Here is a 17,358-nt window from a genome sequence, read left to right as displayed (position 1 = left end):
TTCTTCTGTTCCTGACCACATCGTCCATTTTTCATTCTTTCAGTATCAAAAAAAAAATAGCATTAATAATAATAATGTGTAATAATAAATTAAATAAGTAATATTTCCTAAATTAAGTGTAAAAACTTACATTTTTACATTTTCTATTTATGTATTTTATTATATATGTACATAGTAAGAAATATTTCAGGAAAATAGGTAAAATATCGGAATTTATGATATACAGTTCTCCCCGGTTAATTGAACCGAGAAAAGTTGCACACTTTTTGTATCAATTAAGCGGGTAAATCAATTAAAAAAATCCCGTTTAATTGAACAATTGGTGCAATAAAACGAATTTTTTTAACTGAATCGTTTACGCATGAAAACGAATACTCGCTATTGAAGATCAGGCGCAAAAACGAATTTGATCCTGCTACTGCATAAAATTAATAAAAACAATAGGAAGCATATCCTATTACATATACTTATCAAAATATCCTAGGTAAAAAGCTATATTTAAAATAGGGGATACACTAATGAAATACTAAAACTCAAATTTTTCTTTATTTCAAAATTTAAAAACTTAAATTTTTCATCATTTTAAATCCATCTAAGTAATGTAACTGTGAATTCAAATTCAAAATATGTAAACCATAATATTTTTATATCACATAACATAACAAAAATTAAAAATAAATATTTCATATCAAAAATAAAAACAAATTATTCCATATGTTAATTTTATAATTTTTCAATAAATTTAAAAACTTAAATGTTTCTTTACTTCAAAATTTTAAAACTTAAATTTTTCTTTATTTTAAATCCATCTAAGTAATGTAACTATGAATTCAAATTCAAAATATTTAAATCATAATATTTTTATATCACATAACATAACAAAAATTCAGGTCAATAAACAGGGGGATTTTTCACAGTTTTTATAAGGTAATACCAAAAAAAGAGATTCATTTAAGCGAGTTGTTCAATTAAACGGGACTCAATTAAACGATGTTATTCATGTGTATTTTAATAGGGATTTAAAGTTGCCTTAGTTTTTCGTTCAATAAAAGGGGAAAATCAATTAAGCGTGGTGCATTTAACCGGGGAGAACTGTATCTAATTGTGGATCAGGAATGTTTAATAATGCGTTTAATAATTAAATTTTAATTTTGCAAGTTGTAAAATATTAATGAAATAGAATAGAATTTATTAAATTTTACAATTAAAATTAGTTTAAATCTATATTTTGAAGGTTTTTTTTAAGTAATTTAACAATTTTTTCAAAATTGTTTTTAAAATCACAAAAAAAAAAATTTGTGGTGAAAATTAAAATTAATATTCACCATTCAAAATGAACATTCACATCTAACTCCTAAATAAAATTTTAACAATGTATGAAATGAAGTGAGAAATGAAAAAAGACATATTCATAAATTCTATATTTCATTATTTTTTTTTAAATTAACTATTGAAAATATAGTTATTATTATGTAAAAACTTAATTCAATAGATCCTCGGTGAATAAATCTATTCTATTAAGAATTTAATTTGATGTTGAATAAAATAAAATTCTAGTTTAAATTTCAAAATCACTTTCGCGACATCTGTCGTCAAATACTTCGTTCAAACGAAAATCAAGGCTTAAAGAAAAAAATTAAATTTCTACCACTGTCAACTCTTATATACAACATTCAAGTTTGACAATCAGCTGTCATATAAATTTTGTTTACAAGTGCTTTTCTTTCAGCAAATAAAGAAATAAAACTTTGATATGTAAAATTATAAGGCATAAAGACAAAAATAATTAAATTTATTTTAAATTGATAACAAATACAAGTAGTGACAACAAAATTTGTCTACTCTATAAAATACAAAATGGATAAACTAAATGAATTTTTGAAATAAATCTATAAATGATGAAAAAGGAAATATATGGCTGTGAGAAAAAACATCAATTCTAAATTAAGAATGAAAATACATAATAATAAATTCCTTACAATTCTTATAAGAAGATTTTTCAAAATGTCTAAAAAAATATCAAAAAAAAATATCACTTTACCAGATATTCTAGTCAATTCAAAATACGCTTGAAAAAAGAAAAAAATAAAACAAATCAATTATGAAAGAGGCCTTGAAAAAAATAAGATAAGTATGCAATAAAGGAATTAATAAACACAACAGTAATTAGGATAATCCACCTATACCTATACCCCACTTCCGAATCAGTAAAACCAGTTTAAATAATTTACAGGTAAAAATTTACATAATTCATATAAAACATTCTATGTAACATTAGTTTAAATATTTCATAATTTTAGGAAGAATTATATTTTTTGACACAATAGGTATGTATGTAAAAAATAGCATGTGGGATTAAAATAGAAAATATTTGTGTTAATAAAATAAAAATTAAATAAAATATTAAATTGATGTCTGTTTCAATCTTTTCTATAAATCTATCCTTTTCTTCTATTATGTGTTTTATTTTTTGAAATATAAAAATTTTAAAAATAAATTCTCCATTGAAATATTGATTTTTGTTATTTTGAGTAGGTAATTTATTTTAGTGTATGTATGTACTAAAATTTCCTAAATTACTTGATTATATTATTGTAGTTGCTTTTATTTTCAGCTCCTAGATTTTAATGTACTTTCAGTTTTAAGTTAAGCTTATTTGGTGTAAAATAAAATACCTACTTTCGGGTAAGTTTCGATTAAATGGCTCATGTTTTATTGAAATTGATGTAATTTTCGTCTTGATTTGGATAGTCTTACTAATTGCGATATTTTACTATTATATTATTAATTTTCAAACTCTCTGTGTATTTCATATCATATAAATTACATTCACCTTTTATAATTTTTTATCATAACGAGTTCAGCGGTTGTTTCGTATTAATTAAAACTATAGGAATAATATAACGAAAGAATAATATTATTAAGTTCGAATGAAAATAAATTTCTTTAATATTAGGTACCAATTGTTGCATTTCTTGTTTTAGGACAAAAGGACTTCATTTAAGACCTGATTGTTAAATTTGCTGAGTTAAATAAACTTCATCAACGCTGCTTTTTTTCAATTCCTTATAATTTTAAATTGGCAATTTTGATGCATGTTACAAATTTTAATTAAAAAGTGCGCAATATTTTAATTTATTAAGTACCAAAAAGCTTTAATCATACTATACAAATATTTATTAAAATTTTACAAAAAAAGTAACTTTTAATTTTCTACTTATTTTAGATATATTTTTAGTTTTGTAGTCTTTTTATTTTGGAAAATATTTAAAATTTATAAAAAAAAAACAAAATTCTAAAATAAAATGTTACTATTACTATAATTTAAAAAAATAATTTAGAACATAAACTAATAACTAATAAAATTATTGACACACATATGCTGGAGCCAGCTCCCGTTGCTTGAATAACAATTCTATCTTCTATACCAGGATATACTGGTGTTTTATCTTTAATATATTCAACTAAAAATTCGTAATCGGTTAATGGTAACAATTCTCTAGTTGCATCTGTAAAATCAAATCCATCACCACCACCAGCCAAAAATTCAGACATTATCACACCATAATATGCATCATCATTTAAATCAAAATAAGTTGGAACTGAACAATCAGCACATAAAACTTGAACATCCTTTAAACGTTCACCTTCTTTTTTTCTCATATCATATACAACTTTAAGGCCAGACATTTGAAGGAAACCACCATTTGAATCTTTATCCCATACATCGGCGGAATGTTGAAGAGCTCTTCTTAAAGTTGAACCTTTCATTGTTACTTTTTCCATGCTAGTTCTAAATGGCATTGTCGTAAGAATATCACTTAAAGTAATACTACCGTCAGGTCGTTTTTCAATTGGAGCCCGAATCCCTAAAAAATATAAAAGTTTTTTTTAATTTACATGATTAAAAAACCAAGAAAAAAAATCAATATTTAATTTTTTAATACCTCCGCCTTGTATCAAACCGATAGCGGCATCGGTCCATGTGGAATTAAGTGATGTTTGATTTAATTCTCTGACTCTTATAAAAACCAAGGAATCTGCTATTAAATTTCCTAAATTACATTCTTCTTTACGACAAACATCTCCACCACCTTCGAGTGGTACTTTTGTATATCCAACTATTTGTGTTTCTAAAGCAGTTATAAGTGGTCTGTAAACTTCCAACAATTCTAAAACATCTGAGTCTTCTGGAATAGTGGCATTCAATAATATTGGCTTACCATTCCAGTTTACTAAGTTTCCAGTCTTATCAAACTATTAACAAAATAAATATCAATATGTACATAATTTATATAAGTATGTATATTGTAATTTTAAATGTTGTTTTTTTATTACTTACTTCAACTTCGATTTTGCCTAAATATTTGGTATATGCATAAGCTTGTACAACAGGAACTTCTTTTCCTCTACTATTTTTAACTAGTGTTGGATACATTCCTTCAGGAATCTCATTACTTGGTGGTCTCCCTGTATAAAGAAAAGTATGACTATGACCCCCAATCACTATATCAACATCAGGGCATTTTTTTGCGATTTCTTGATCTTTTTGATATCCAGAATGTCCAAGAGCGATAATTATATTAATACCACTTTCTCTAAGTGATCTTGCTTCTTCACTAAAAATGTGTGTAAATCTGTGTAAAACTTTTATTTAAAATAAAATTTATTTTACTTTATTGCTTCAATCTCATCAGTCAATTCAACACTACAATCTTTTGTTATGTTTTTAGTATCTGGAGTAAGATAACCTATAACACCAACTCTTGTTCCTGCTATATCAAATACAGTTGAATTTTTAAGCCATTCTGAATTCTCTAATGATGTGTTTTCTACTTTAATATTTGCTGTTAGAACTGGGAATTCAACTTCATTTAAAAATTCTGCTAGATTTTCAGTACCTTCATCAAATTCATGATTTCCTAATGACTAAAAATATAGAATATTTAAGTTTTATCTAAATATAGAAATATATATGTACATACAATGGCATCCGGTGACAAAATGTTTAGAAATGCAGCTGTAATATTGTCCCGATATATTGTAAACCATGGCGTTCCTGTATAAGTATCACCTGCATTCAAATATAAAACGGGGAGACCACCATTTTCACTTTCATTGCGATACTTGCGAACTCTTAATAGTAAAAAAAAAATTTTTTTTTATTTTTAAATAGTTTTTAGTAATATAAGGAAATATAGGAATTTAACTTACTCATGTGCTACTCTTGCAAATCCGCCGTAACATTCGTTGCTATTTGCGTCTTCTGGCGAACATCTTGTCGCATATTTACTAACTTGTTCAAATCGAGCATGCATATCGTTATTGTGTAAAATTATAAACTTAAAAGTATTTTCATTTTCTAGTTCTTTAACAGTAGCTAAAAATAAAAGAAAGAGAATAATTTTAAAAACAGTACAAAATGCAGATGGTAGTTTATTAAATATGAAGTAAGTTATAGTTAATTACAAACCCGCTATTATATTTGTGATAAAAATTCCGAGGATGATTAGTACTTTTGAAGAAATCATATTTTTAAAATTTAATCTGAAAAGAAAAATTTAAGTCAATAAAATTTTAATTGGAACTGTAGATGTACATATACAAATACAATAATTTTGTAAATGGCAAAGTAATAATTATCTTTAAGTAATTAAAGTTAAATTAGAATAAATCAAGCAGGTAAATATTATTACAAAATGATTTTATAGTAATTGTCAGGGGATCTCACTTCAAACTATTGAAAATTTTATTTAAAACTATTCAAAAACTTTAACTATGTAAATGAAATACATACTTATTATTCATTAGGGAAAAATTAAATAAATATTGCATTAAATCATTAATTCCATGTTAAAAACTAAACGGCATGATTTGAATTCTAATTAATATGAAAATTAATCAGTGGCAAGACGGGAAAACTTCTTAAGTTAATTTTATATTTATATGTTGCAGATAAATTTAAAATTTCCCGAATTTTCAACAAATTATTTTTCAGAAAATCATATGGTAATTAAAAATATTCACCATAACTGTAGTTTTATTAGAAGGTTCGAGAGTTATAGTTAGAGAACATACTGTCCACTCATTTCAAAATTTTCGAGAACCGAGGAAAAAAAATTTTGTTGTTTTAAAATTTAATTAAATTTTAACTCTTGTTTTTTAATCATTAACTTTTGCGGAAATTTCTTTCAAATGAAAAATAAATTGAATTTAAATATTAATTTGATTTTCAACTATAAAAGGTGAAATGATAAACATCGCGCATAAAATTTTTATTTCTCAAATTTGATTTACGTAGACGTAGAGTATATATGCTAATATGCCAATCTATTTGTCTAACAGACACCTCGTGCATTAATGAACACTTTAAAAAAATTGGTACGTAGGCGTGTAAAAAATTAACTGTGTATACAACAATGTAGGTTTTATTGTTCTATTTCTTTCACGTTTCATATAGTATGCTCATATAAATAAAATGTTTTATGACAACTATATGAACTTTTTATTATTTTAAATTAAATTTTCAATGTGATTATACTTAAATGTTTATAACATGCAATTTAGTGCGTTTATTCATTAATATGTGATTGTTGTATGTAAAATGTATGTATATCTACTTTAAGTATTAGAATGGCTTAGTACTTAAAATTCTTATCAATTATGCAAACATTTACATTAATTAGCATTTAATCTTACATTTTATTTTATCTTTTTTTTTCATTGTTTTAAAATTCTTAACATGTAGTTCAAATACCTACTACAATGTGTTGCTCAATGCAAGACTATTTTGGTTATATATATATACATATAATACTTGAATTGATTTTGCAAAATAAATTTTTATGCAACATTTGATCTCAACATATAAAAAATATTAAGGAAAAATAGCATGACATACATGTTTCATTTCTACAGAAACCTTATTTAAAGTAAATTAAAAAATAAAATAGAACTCCAATAGTTAAAAAAAATAGCCTTAAATTGTTCTCATTCCCTATGTGAAAATTGTTTTATGGAATAAAAAGGTTTTTCGCTGTTGTTTTTGGAGAAAGGACGATTGAATATAATAACTATTCTGACTTCAAGATTGTAGCAAAACAGTGTTAAAAGACAATACAGTTTACCAGTTATAATTATTAGTTGTATAATATTGCAGTATTACTGGAGTAGAGTAATACTACAATTTTGAAATCACTAATATTTGTTTCGACTGCAAGAACATTGAAACTAATCTATATTATTCTTTACTCAACAAATGCAATTATATTAATTTAAATCTCAGTTACTTATTGTTATATTATAAGTTTTTTGTTTTAAAAACAGATGAGAAATTTTTAAAAAACTACAATTCTAAATAACTTGTAAAATAAAGTAGGAGTACACAAAGGCCCAATAGCAATAAATTTAAAACTAAAATTTCCTCATATGTAAAATTAATAAAAATATATTGTAAATTATTACAATTTAAATTAAAGCTAAGTAAAGAAACTAAAACATTTATAGCTATAGAGTAAAGAATTTAATTTCCAAACTAGAATCCAAAATTAATTTACACCTCTTGATTTTACGCCACCAAATTTTTAACAAAATTTCCAAATCTTATAATTTTTATTGTCAGATTTATGTTTGTCCAAAATCTGCACGATTTTAATTTTTTTTTTTTTTTAAATTAAAAAATAAAATTTCAACTTACATTTACATAAAATAATAAAAATTATTTAATTAACTGCAAAACTTAAATAATTAATTTTTTTTTTTCAAAATTAATGAAACAATTTAATTTTCTATATTGTAAAAAATGGCAATAAAAAATTAACACGTTATGATAAATGAGTTGTAAAAATAAAAAAAACAAGAATAATTTAAAATAAAAAATTTAAAATAAAAAATTTTTTAAGCGAAAACGTTTCGTATGGAATGAAATTTCAAAACTGCTGGGCTTTTAAGCTTTATTTATTTTATATTATCTGTTTGTTACCTTTATATATATTTGTTTAAATATTTTTTTTTAATTCTTTTTATAACAAAAAATAAAACATTTTAATTCTATAAATAATAAAAGTAAAATAAAAAAATTATCTTTACTGAGGTGTTTTTTTTTTCATATTTGACATTAAAATAATTTTTTTTTTCTTTTGTTTAAAAATTTTTAATAAACTCATATTTTTTTTTTTAATTTTAATAATCAATTCAACTAATATTTTAGTAAAATAAAAATTATTTTTTTTTATGTATAAATATTTTAAGTATTTAATATTAATTGAGCGTGCAAAGTGTATTGAGCTGAACAAATATTTTTTAAAATTGTAAAATTAAAGAACTGCCAGATAAGATTGAAATAAAATCGATAAAGTTAAAATAACTAGTGTTAAATATGAGAACTTCGGTTCCAGATTCATCATTAAATAGATATTTGAAAAAATTTAAAATAAAAAAAAATAAGTCATAAATTACATATACTTTGGCATAGCAATTACAAATAGAGAGAATTTAAAACAATATACCTACATACGTAAAAATATAAAGGTTCGAAATACGAGTATAGCATAAAAATAGAAAATTATAGAATTAGTTTTGCATAAATTGCAAATAAGCATTTTTTACATTAATAATTTATACATTTATAATTTTATATGCAAATAAATTTAAGAATTTGAAAAATTGACAATAATTGATTCACAATTAGCGAATAAATAAACTGCTAATTTAGCATTAAACCATAACATCTGGCAATCATTAAAAATATTATAGCACATTAGCAAAAACAACAGTAATTATATGTGTATAATGTATTTTCAGCAACAATTATTATGTGTATGGATGTATTTTCAATAAAGCAATCAGGTACCTGAAACTGAAAATTAATGTGAGTTTTTACAATTTTTAATATAAAATGTGACGTTTTTTAGCACTTTTCCAAAAAATTTTTTGAAAAAAGTGCTTATTAGTTTCACTCTGTCCGTCCGTCCGTCCGTCCGTCCGTCCGTGGACACTTTTTTTGTTTACAAAACTTCTACACCCTTTAAGATAGAAAGCTGAAATTTCATACGTACATAGATCTTCACTAGAAACTTATCTCCGTAGAACAAAATTTTTACCTATCTCCCCCCCTCTAGAAGTTATACCCCCCCAAAACCCTAAAAATGGCCTTTTTTAAATATTTGTTGCAATGAAACCATAAGCATTTTTGAAATTTTGCGAACGCAGAAAGGCAGTGAGTTGCTTCCCCTAGCGCGATATACTATAGATAAACTTTAGAAAAACAAAATGGCCGTTCAAATTTACCGTTATCTAAAGTCCTTTTTTTCCAAATTTTTGATGTCATTTTTCTTCTAGACCCCAGACTGTAGAAGCTTGAAATTTTAGGAGCTTTTAGACATTAACAAATAGTTCATTTTGTTAGAAGAAAATTTTTTTCCATCTCCCCCCCTCTCAAGTTATCACCTCTTGAAATTCGTAAAATTTGAATTTTTGACACCTTATATTTCCGAAACCGCAAGCTTTTCCAAATTTTTATAAACGCAAAAAGCTAACGGTAAATTCCATGAAATTAAAAAATATAATTATTTTTCTTAACTCACACAATTAACCCTTAAAATCGAGCATTATGTTAACCCCTTTTTATATTAATTTTTGCTTTATTTCAAAGACTGCATATATGCGTCATCCTAAATATATGCAATTCTAGAAATAGTTTTGTATATGAATGAAAATAATTTTAATAGTTTCATAGGTATACATAGACTGTATTTAAAAGCAGAATTTTCACTTGTTGAAGGGAAAAGTGCTACAATACAAACCATTGGTTTGACCCAACTTTATTTTTTTTGGATCTACAATTCTCGAAAGGAATTATACATAAATTGGTATAGGCATCCTGTAATATCATAATGAATTAAGTTTGTCATTAACGAATTAAGAGAAATAGTCAATCGGTTTCGCTTTCAAAGATTTTCTAAATAGAGAAATAAAAAAATATTGTAAATTCAATTGTCATGTTGATACGCTATACAGGTAGATTTATATGTATGTATGTATATAATATTATAAAATATCAAATTGTTATGTGAGTTATGATTTTTTTTTTTGATAAACAAAATTTAATTCAAATAAATAACTTCAATATATACATGTAGAAAAATTAAATAATGATCGTAATAGAAAATTTATAACACAATTTTCTTTTAAGTGAAAAATAAATTGCGCTAAAAATAAATCATTGTTTCTAACTTGAACACGTTGTGCTTTCTATTTTTTTTCTTAGATTGCTTTCGTCTTATTATTTTCATGTAGGGTTGGTAATTTTGTCAATTTGAATATAATTAATATATAAAAACAAACATGAAATAAATTGCGGACAATATTTTATTTGTTTAAGATCAAATAGACTTTATATATTTTTTTTTGTATAAAAGGTCTAGCTATTTATAGAAATTTACCTTCAATATTTGATTAAGATTTAGATAAGAAGAAGAAGAAAGAAACTTGATATTTTATTAATTAAAATTTGTATTCATTATATTGAAATTAAAATTTATAGTTCATTAAAAAACTAAATTCAAGTTCAAGTAAAATCATAGTGTTTTCACACGTCCTTAAAATTTGTTTGACAACATTAAAAAAAACCAAGGCTAAAAAGGACTAAAAATTTACCCTAATGCAATATTATTTTTATAATTGAAATAAAAAAAAAATTATGATTAATGGGAAATTATTTTTTTCACAATTGCTCGAAGTCTCTCATTGAATTTTGTAACTATCGCTTTCTCTCTTTTGCTGAAATAATTATTGTCATGTTTGTATATTATGCTGTTTTCTAAAAGGTATTCGTGATTAAGAACTTTTCATACAATTTCTTTGTTATGCTTTGTTTTCTTGGTACTAACAAATATCATGCCGGATTATATACATACATACTCCCACATACATAATCAGTGATAGTAGCATATAAGTAATTATTATTATTATTATTATTAGTAGCATATAAGTAATAGTATATATTATTATTATTAAAGCGCGCTTTTATTTCAATTTTATTTTTCTGCCTCATTTTATGTTTTGCTATGTATATTCTTCAGTTTTTTTTTACAATTATAATACATTATTATTGCTCAAACAAATCAGGTAATAGCATTCACTTCAATTAACATTATAATAGCACTATATAAACGCGTTTATATTATATATAGAGATTAATATTATTGAAGACTCAATGAGAGCGATTTTGGCATAACAGTAATTATAAAAGAACACAATACGTTAATAGTTTGTTATGTGCAGTATTATAGCTATTATTTTCAAATTTTTCGGACTACCTACATATACGATAATAATATTAATTGATAACACAAGATCAATTGAGTTCTTTATTCTATTAGATTTTCAGAAATATTATAAATATTTGTCAACACTATATAGAATATCTACATAATATAGTTTCTCACCTACATACGTGTTGATTCATGAATGAATGTGGTAATGAATTTAATAAATATTATTGCGGCGATCATGCGGTCTCTGTAATATTAGTTCATTAATTTGCTGACAAAAGTCTAATTAAATTCAATAAAAATATTTTTTTATATTTGAAAATTTTTACAGTAAACTGTGAAGAAATTTGTTTTTTATTGAAGTGTTTAAAAGTTTATTTGAAATATAAAAGGTAATTGTTATGCATTGGGGAAATGAAATTTTTTTTTATTAATTTTTACTTGCTGTTTTTTCTTTCATGTGTTTCGTTTTTTTTTTTTCTTGTTGCCCTATGAGAAAATTTTTTAAATTGATTTAAAGATTTATTTTGAAAAGTTCATTGAAATTTTCGAATGAATCGTTTATATTTAGTATTCGCATTATTGATGTTAAGACGGGCGATAAAAATAAATCTACAAAAAAAAACACAAAATTTAGAGTAAAGAAAAAAATTTAGAAATATTTGGAAGCTTTCTTAATTTATAAATTTTCGCATTTAATCAAATTTAAAACAATAATATAAATAATAATGAAATTTTTGATTTGTTACAAACGAAATTTATTTAATCAAAATTTTAACACGTTTAAAAGGGGGGCTCGTCCGTTTATTTATGTATATGAAATTATTCGAATCGCGTGATTATCCAATTTTTTTTTTTATTTAATAAAATTATACACGCGTATATGCATATACTCATATATATACGTATATATTTTATGCTTGTATAATATAGATGAGTAGAGCATATTATGTAGAATTATATTATAAGTGTAGTATGTATGTATGTATACACATACATGTAGTATGCATACACCTAAATATGACATATAAAATAAATGGCCGCATGGTAATAAGGTGGCAAATAAATCTTATGTCTCTGAAATAAATAAAATAATTTATTTTTATTATACATACATATTTCTATGACATGTAGATATTTAAATTTTACGATTTCATAAAAATTTTGTTAAACATAAATTAAAAATTAAAACTTTGAATATGATTGACCGTTTTTCAAAATTTTATCGGAACAGCACCTTGATTTACTTGTAATGAAACATATAAGTGCATAATTTTGTTTAATATTTTTAGCATTAAATAATCCTTTGACAGTATGAAGAACTTTGATCAGAGGGGTTTTTTTTCACTAACTTGTTGAGATTTGTAACGGATTCTAATTCCATATAGTTTAAGTTTTTGTGTAAAGATGTTCACTGAGTATTCACCATGTAGTTAATTTCTCTCTACTTATAATAAGATCCATATCATTAATAAAAAATTACTAGATACTTTCCTAAATTATAATCACGAAAAATTGTAAACTGATTGGATTGGGTAAACTTTTTTGCTAAAAATTGTCAATGACGCAAATGAATTTTCTCGATTTAATTAATCTAACATGTTGTGTCAAACATATTTTTTGTACTGTTGTATAATAATATTTATCTTTCGACATTAAGTGTTTTTGAATTGTTCTAAAACAATTTTTGTACTCTCTCTAAAATAAAATAATTTTTAGATCTCGTAAAACTTTTGAAGTAAATAAATATATTTAATTGTATAAATACTTTCAAAAACTGTTATGCATAGGTTCTATGCATGTAAGTAATTTTGACTTCTGATATTGCATGCTTTATATTTTTATGGAATTTTTTGATTTCTAAATCAAAATAAAGCTTTATTCTATTTGGCATTGATTGATTGAATTTTTGTTTTTCAAATAAAATTGATCGGATTCATTATTATTTTATTTCATTTTAATAAAGCACCAATTAAATTTTGCTTAAATTGCAAATAAGTTTTAATAATGTGTAAATAATTTATATTTACTCCTTACACAGAAAATTTTTGCTGATTATAAAATTAAGAATTGTTTACGATATTTTATTTATTTTGATATTTTCTAAATTGCAAAAAGTGTGTCAAGTTTTTTTTTTCGCTAAAAAAACTAATTAATACCAAAAATTATGCATACATATCATTATTTAAGTGCATTTTATAAGGTGCAGGGTAAAACAATTATGGCCCGCAGTGTTTATTTTTTTATTTAAAATTTAATAAATTATAAATTTTAAATACAATGTTGATTCATTCAACTTTTTTTGTATCTATTACAAATTTTATTTTGTATTAATATTTCAAATTTATTAAAATATTCACGTGATATATAATATCGGAAACAAAAAAAATTATTCATGCCTGCCTGTTCCGAAAATTACTTGTACTATTAAAAAAGAATTTTTAATGCAAATTATTATTTATTTAAATTTCATCAACTTAAATAATATTATGTTATGAAATAAACTTTATTCTTGTTGACAACAATATTATGAAAAGATTGCAATTATACAATTTTTAAACTTTGAATTTAACAGATTAACAATTTAATTAAAAATATGAGGGAAAATCCAATTTATTAATTATATATACACATATATTCATACATGTATATAATATTAACTTAATATACACATAAAAATTTTATGTTTACTTGTTTATTCAGCTGTTTTAACATTTTTTCTATTGCATACTAAAATCGTAGTGAATACCTATAATTATAATGTTTTTATAAACAGTCATAATTATTTTAAAATATTTAAAAAATTTGATAAACAACTAAAAAAAAAAATTGAACTATTTTCAGTATAAGTAAAATTACTTTTAATTTTTCATGTTAAATTATAGGTAACTATCGATTTAATTATTTAATTTGATTTTGTGAAATTGTATGTCGTAAATTTAAAACTATTACGCTATTATGGTGTAATTTGGAAAATTTTGAAAACTAACTTGGTTATCATTTTCGATTAACTATTATCAATTTTTTTTTACAAAGGTATTGATGTTGCGAATTAAAATGAAAAAATAACCGGTACAAGATGACGTACTTGTATTTCATTTACTAAAAATCCTATACGTTTACCTTAATATACCAAAATTATTATTTCTCATAAAGAAATAGCTCAGTTCAATCTCTTTTAAGATTCTAGATTTAATTTTAATATCATAAAACACAAGCAAGTTTGCATATGAACGTCATCTGTGTTGAGTACTCGTACTATCCATAATCAAAATCAATTGATCAAATATCCATAAACAAAAAAAAAATAAAAACAAAAACTTGTTTGCCAACAATATTTATGCTAATTTTTTTTAAATAAAATATTTTATTAAAATTGTTTTAAAATTTTTTTTTTGTGTTTTTTAAATGATTCATAATTTTTTATGTGTATGTACATATGTATATACATAATATTGATATTAAATATAAGATATTGGTACTCGTAAAATACAGATGTGGCAAAAATTTTATGGCGAAACTTAGAGTTTCTCCACTCTTATACGACAACGATTATTAAATGAATACTAATTAGGGAATTTTGTATGTCAATATCAAAAATTTGGTAAAATTTTTAATTAAATTTGTTGTTGAACAGGTCTTGTTGTTGTGGCAAGTATTTATTACGTTGTTAAAGTGTAATTACTTTCGTAACAGCAATTACTTTCGTAATGCATTAACCGACTTAGTATGATTATTGCCTGTTATCAATTCAAGTATATTTTTTTCTAATAATAAACAGTGCATGTATTTTATATACTTAGATGATAATTTTTTAAATGTATTCGCTTTCTTTATTTCAAAATCTTTGATTTCGGATTAATTTTAATTTAATTGAATTAAAAATTAAGGAATACTGTAAAAGTTTCGTTTAAGAGAGAGAAAAAAATTATTAATATAGGTTTTAAAATTTTTAAAATTGGCTGCCGGCAATATCAAATTTTCTTCAGAAACTTCTTTGAAATATAGTTATAAGGGAAATCTTTATTTTGTATCGAAACTGTGAAAAATCTGTTGAAATGGAGCTGTCTTGTATTAGGATTTACTCAGATTCATCTTTACCTGTATATACGAACTCGATATACTCAGTCATATACTAAAACTCGATTTTGTTCAATTAAATACAGAATTGTTATAATTACATTCCTAATTTTTCTTTTTTAAATTTAATCAAAATTTATAGTCTTACATTTTGATCTTTATTATTAATAAAAACTATAAAATTAAATATTGTAATAAAATTTAAAATGTAATTAATTTTAATAATAAATATATATATGTATGTAAAGGTATACATTTAATGTTGTCATTCAAATAAAGCTTTTTGAATTGGATGATCGCAATCTTTTTATAAATTTAATTAATTAATATTCGGTAGGAATCCCCTTCTTATTAAATGTACTTATTGGCACAAAATTAATTGTAATTATATGACAAATAATTATTACTAAAAATGTTATTTTGGGATTTTTATTGCATACATAATGTTTAACAAAAATGTTATATAGAATTTATAATTAAATTAATTTTAAATATGTATTTCAAATTTATTAATTGACACAGCAATGATATGTTGTCTGTTGAAAATTAAAAATGAATTAAAAGTAGGTATACTTATATTTAATAATTATTCAATTTATATAAGTTGTTGAATTTGACAAGAAAAATTTAATAATAACTTAATACGTGGAATACAATAAAGATGAATCGAATAATATTAAGAACAAAACCTCATTGATATGAAAATTTCATATAGGTTTTGTTATAATTGTAATGTTGAATGTAAAATATTGAAGGTATTGCATCAAATAATTTATTTGTAAAAATTATAAATTTTATTAAGACCTGGAATCCAATTAGATCTCAATTAGAATACCAGTAATCTATATATATATTATAAATTTAACTGAAAAATATACATACATATGTTATATATATTAGAGAATTTTGTTAAGGACTGGAACCAAATCGATATATTTACATACATATTTAAAATTAATTTATATTTTAAATTTTTAATCTATATCACAAAAGCTCATCCGATTAAAGTATTCTAAAGGCACCATATATACAACATCACAATATAATAAATTCATTCACATCAACTCTATATAATTAATCTTCCTTGTACGAGTATATACCAGTAATCTATATATGATTAAAAATTCTTATCATCTAATTCAAATTGATTTATTGACAGTATTAAGACAATATTAATATCTGATATAGTAAATTACGTTTTCTTTTTCAACTTACCTTTGTAACTTATCAGGTAATTTGAATTATGTATATTTTCTAAAAACAATAAAAAAGCTTTTTACTTTTTACTTATAACCCTATGTAAATTTCTTATTATTTAATTTGTAAATTTTATTTTGACATACTCTTTAAAAAAATTTTAAATAACTTTAAAATCTTAATTTTCAAATATCACAATTCAATCTTTCCGATATTTAATGACTAACAATTTAATTACTTATGTATATAAAGAGGCTCTTTGCCAAAAAAAAAAAAATTAACAAATTAAAACGATTATTGCCTTTAAAAAACAAAAAATTATTGCGGCAAAAAAAAATTAATTTTTAAATTAAAAATAATTTTTTAATTAACTGTTCTTATTTTTTGTAAAAGCTGAATCAATAATAAATGTTATTATATTTATTTTATATTGCAACAAATAAAAAATTAATCCCACAATTTATAAAACGAAATTTGAAAGACACGCTAATTATGTAAAAAAAAAAATAAAAAAGTAAAAACAATTAAAATAAGAAATAAAAATTGCACATGGGAAAAAAATTTTTTTGGCGTAAACTTTTTTATATTTTTCGAACAATCCGCTCGAATGTTTAACTTTTTACTTCCAAAATACTACTAATTTTTACAGTCAATCTGTTTTGAACTTTGCTGTATAAACGAAAACGATTAGATGGCACAGCTCTTTAATATAAGATCGTGTACATTAAATGTGTGAATAAATGTGATTAACTATATATGTATACATATACATAAATATACTATACCGTTGAATATTGCTGATTTATTC

At 23.0% G+C, this 17,358-nt stretch overlaps 1 protein-coding gene across 4 annotated transcripts; it reads right to left on the bottom strand.

The window, feature by feature from the left end:
* Window positions 1–2,733: 2,733 nt before the first annotated feature.
* LOC129615580 (protein 5NUC-like) lies at window positions 2,734–17,175 on the bottom strand. Of its 4 annotated transcripts, XM_055530839.1 has the most exons (9): window positions 16,697–17,175; window positions 16,569–16,607; window positions 5,474–5,547; window positions 5,215–5,380; window positions 4,986–5,136; window positions 4,676–4,929; window positions 4,343–4,619; window positions 3,948–4,257; window positions 2,735–3,869 (listed from the first exon to the last, which is right to left on the bottom strand). In XM_055530839.1, the coding sequence occupies exons 3-9, from the start codon at window positions 5,529–5,531 to the stop codon at window positions 3,325–3,327; spliced, it is 1,761 nt and encodes a 586-aa protein (XP_055386814.1). In that variant the 5' UTR covers window positions 5,532–5,547; window positions 16,569–16,607; window positions 16,697–17,175; the 3' UTR covers window positions 2,735–3,324. The 4 variants fall into 4 exon arrangements, with proteins under 4 accessions (XP_055386815.1, XP_055386816.1, XP_055386814.1 ...); XM_055530840.1 differs by lacking the exons at window positions 16,569–16,607; window positions 16,697–17,175 and adding an exon at window positions 7,697–7,790 and having other exon boundaries at window positions 2,734–3,869; XM_055530841.1 differs by lacking the exons at window positions 16,569–16,607; window positions 16,697–17,175 and adding an exon at window positions 5,697–5,716 and having other exon boundaries at window positions 2,734–3,869.
* Between the last annotated feature and the right edge of the window lie 183 nt (window positions 17,176–17,358).

The sequence above is a fragment of the Condylostylus longicornis genome, unplaced genomic scaffold (assembly GCF_029603195.1).
Source record: "Condylostylus longicornis isolate FDR11 unplaced genomic scaffold, ASM2960319v2 ptg000137l, whole genome shotgun sequence".
Classification (NCBI taxonomy): Eukaryota; Metazoa; Arthropoda; class Insecta; order Diptera; family Dolichopodidae; genus Condylostylus; species Condylostylus longicornis.
Note: the sequence above shows the minus strand (reverse complement) of the source record. Positions and strands in the feature narration are given on the sequence as shown.

Excerpts from the sequence above, each read along its gene's own strand:
- LOC129615580 (XM_055530838.1), bottom strand. The coding sequence starts at position 5,531 with ATGATTTCTTCAAAAGTACTAATCATCCTCGGAATTTTTATCACAAAT. Across the intron at positions 4,620-4,675 it reads GATGAGATTGAAGCAATAAA|TGAAGAAGCAAGATCACTTA; the intron begins GTAAAATAAATT and ends ACACATTTTTAG. Across the intron at positions 4,258-4,342 it reads TAGGCAAAATCGAAGTTGAA|TTTGATAAGACTGGAAACTT; the intron begins GTAAGTAATAAA and ends TTTTGTTAATAG.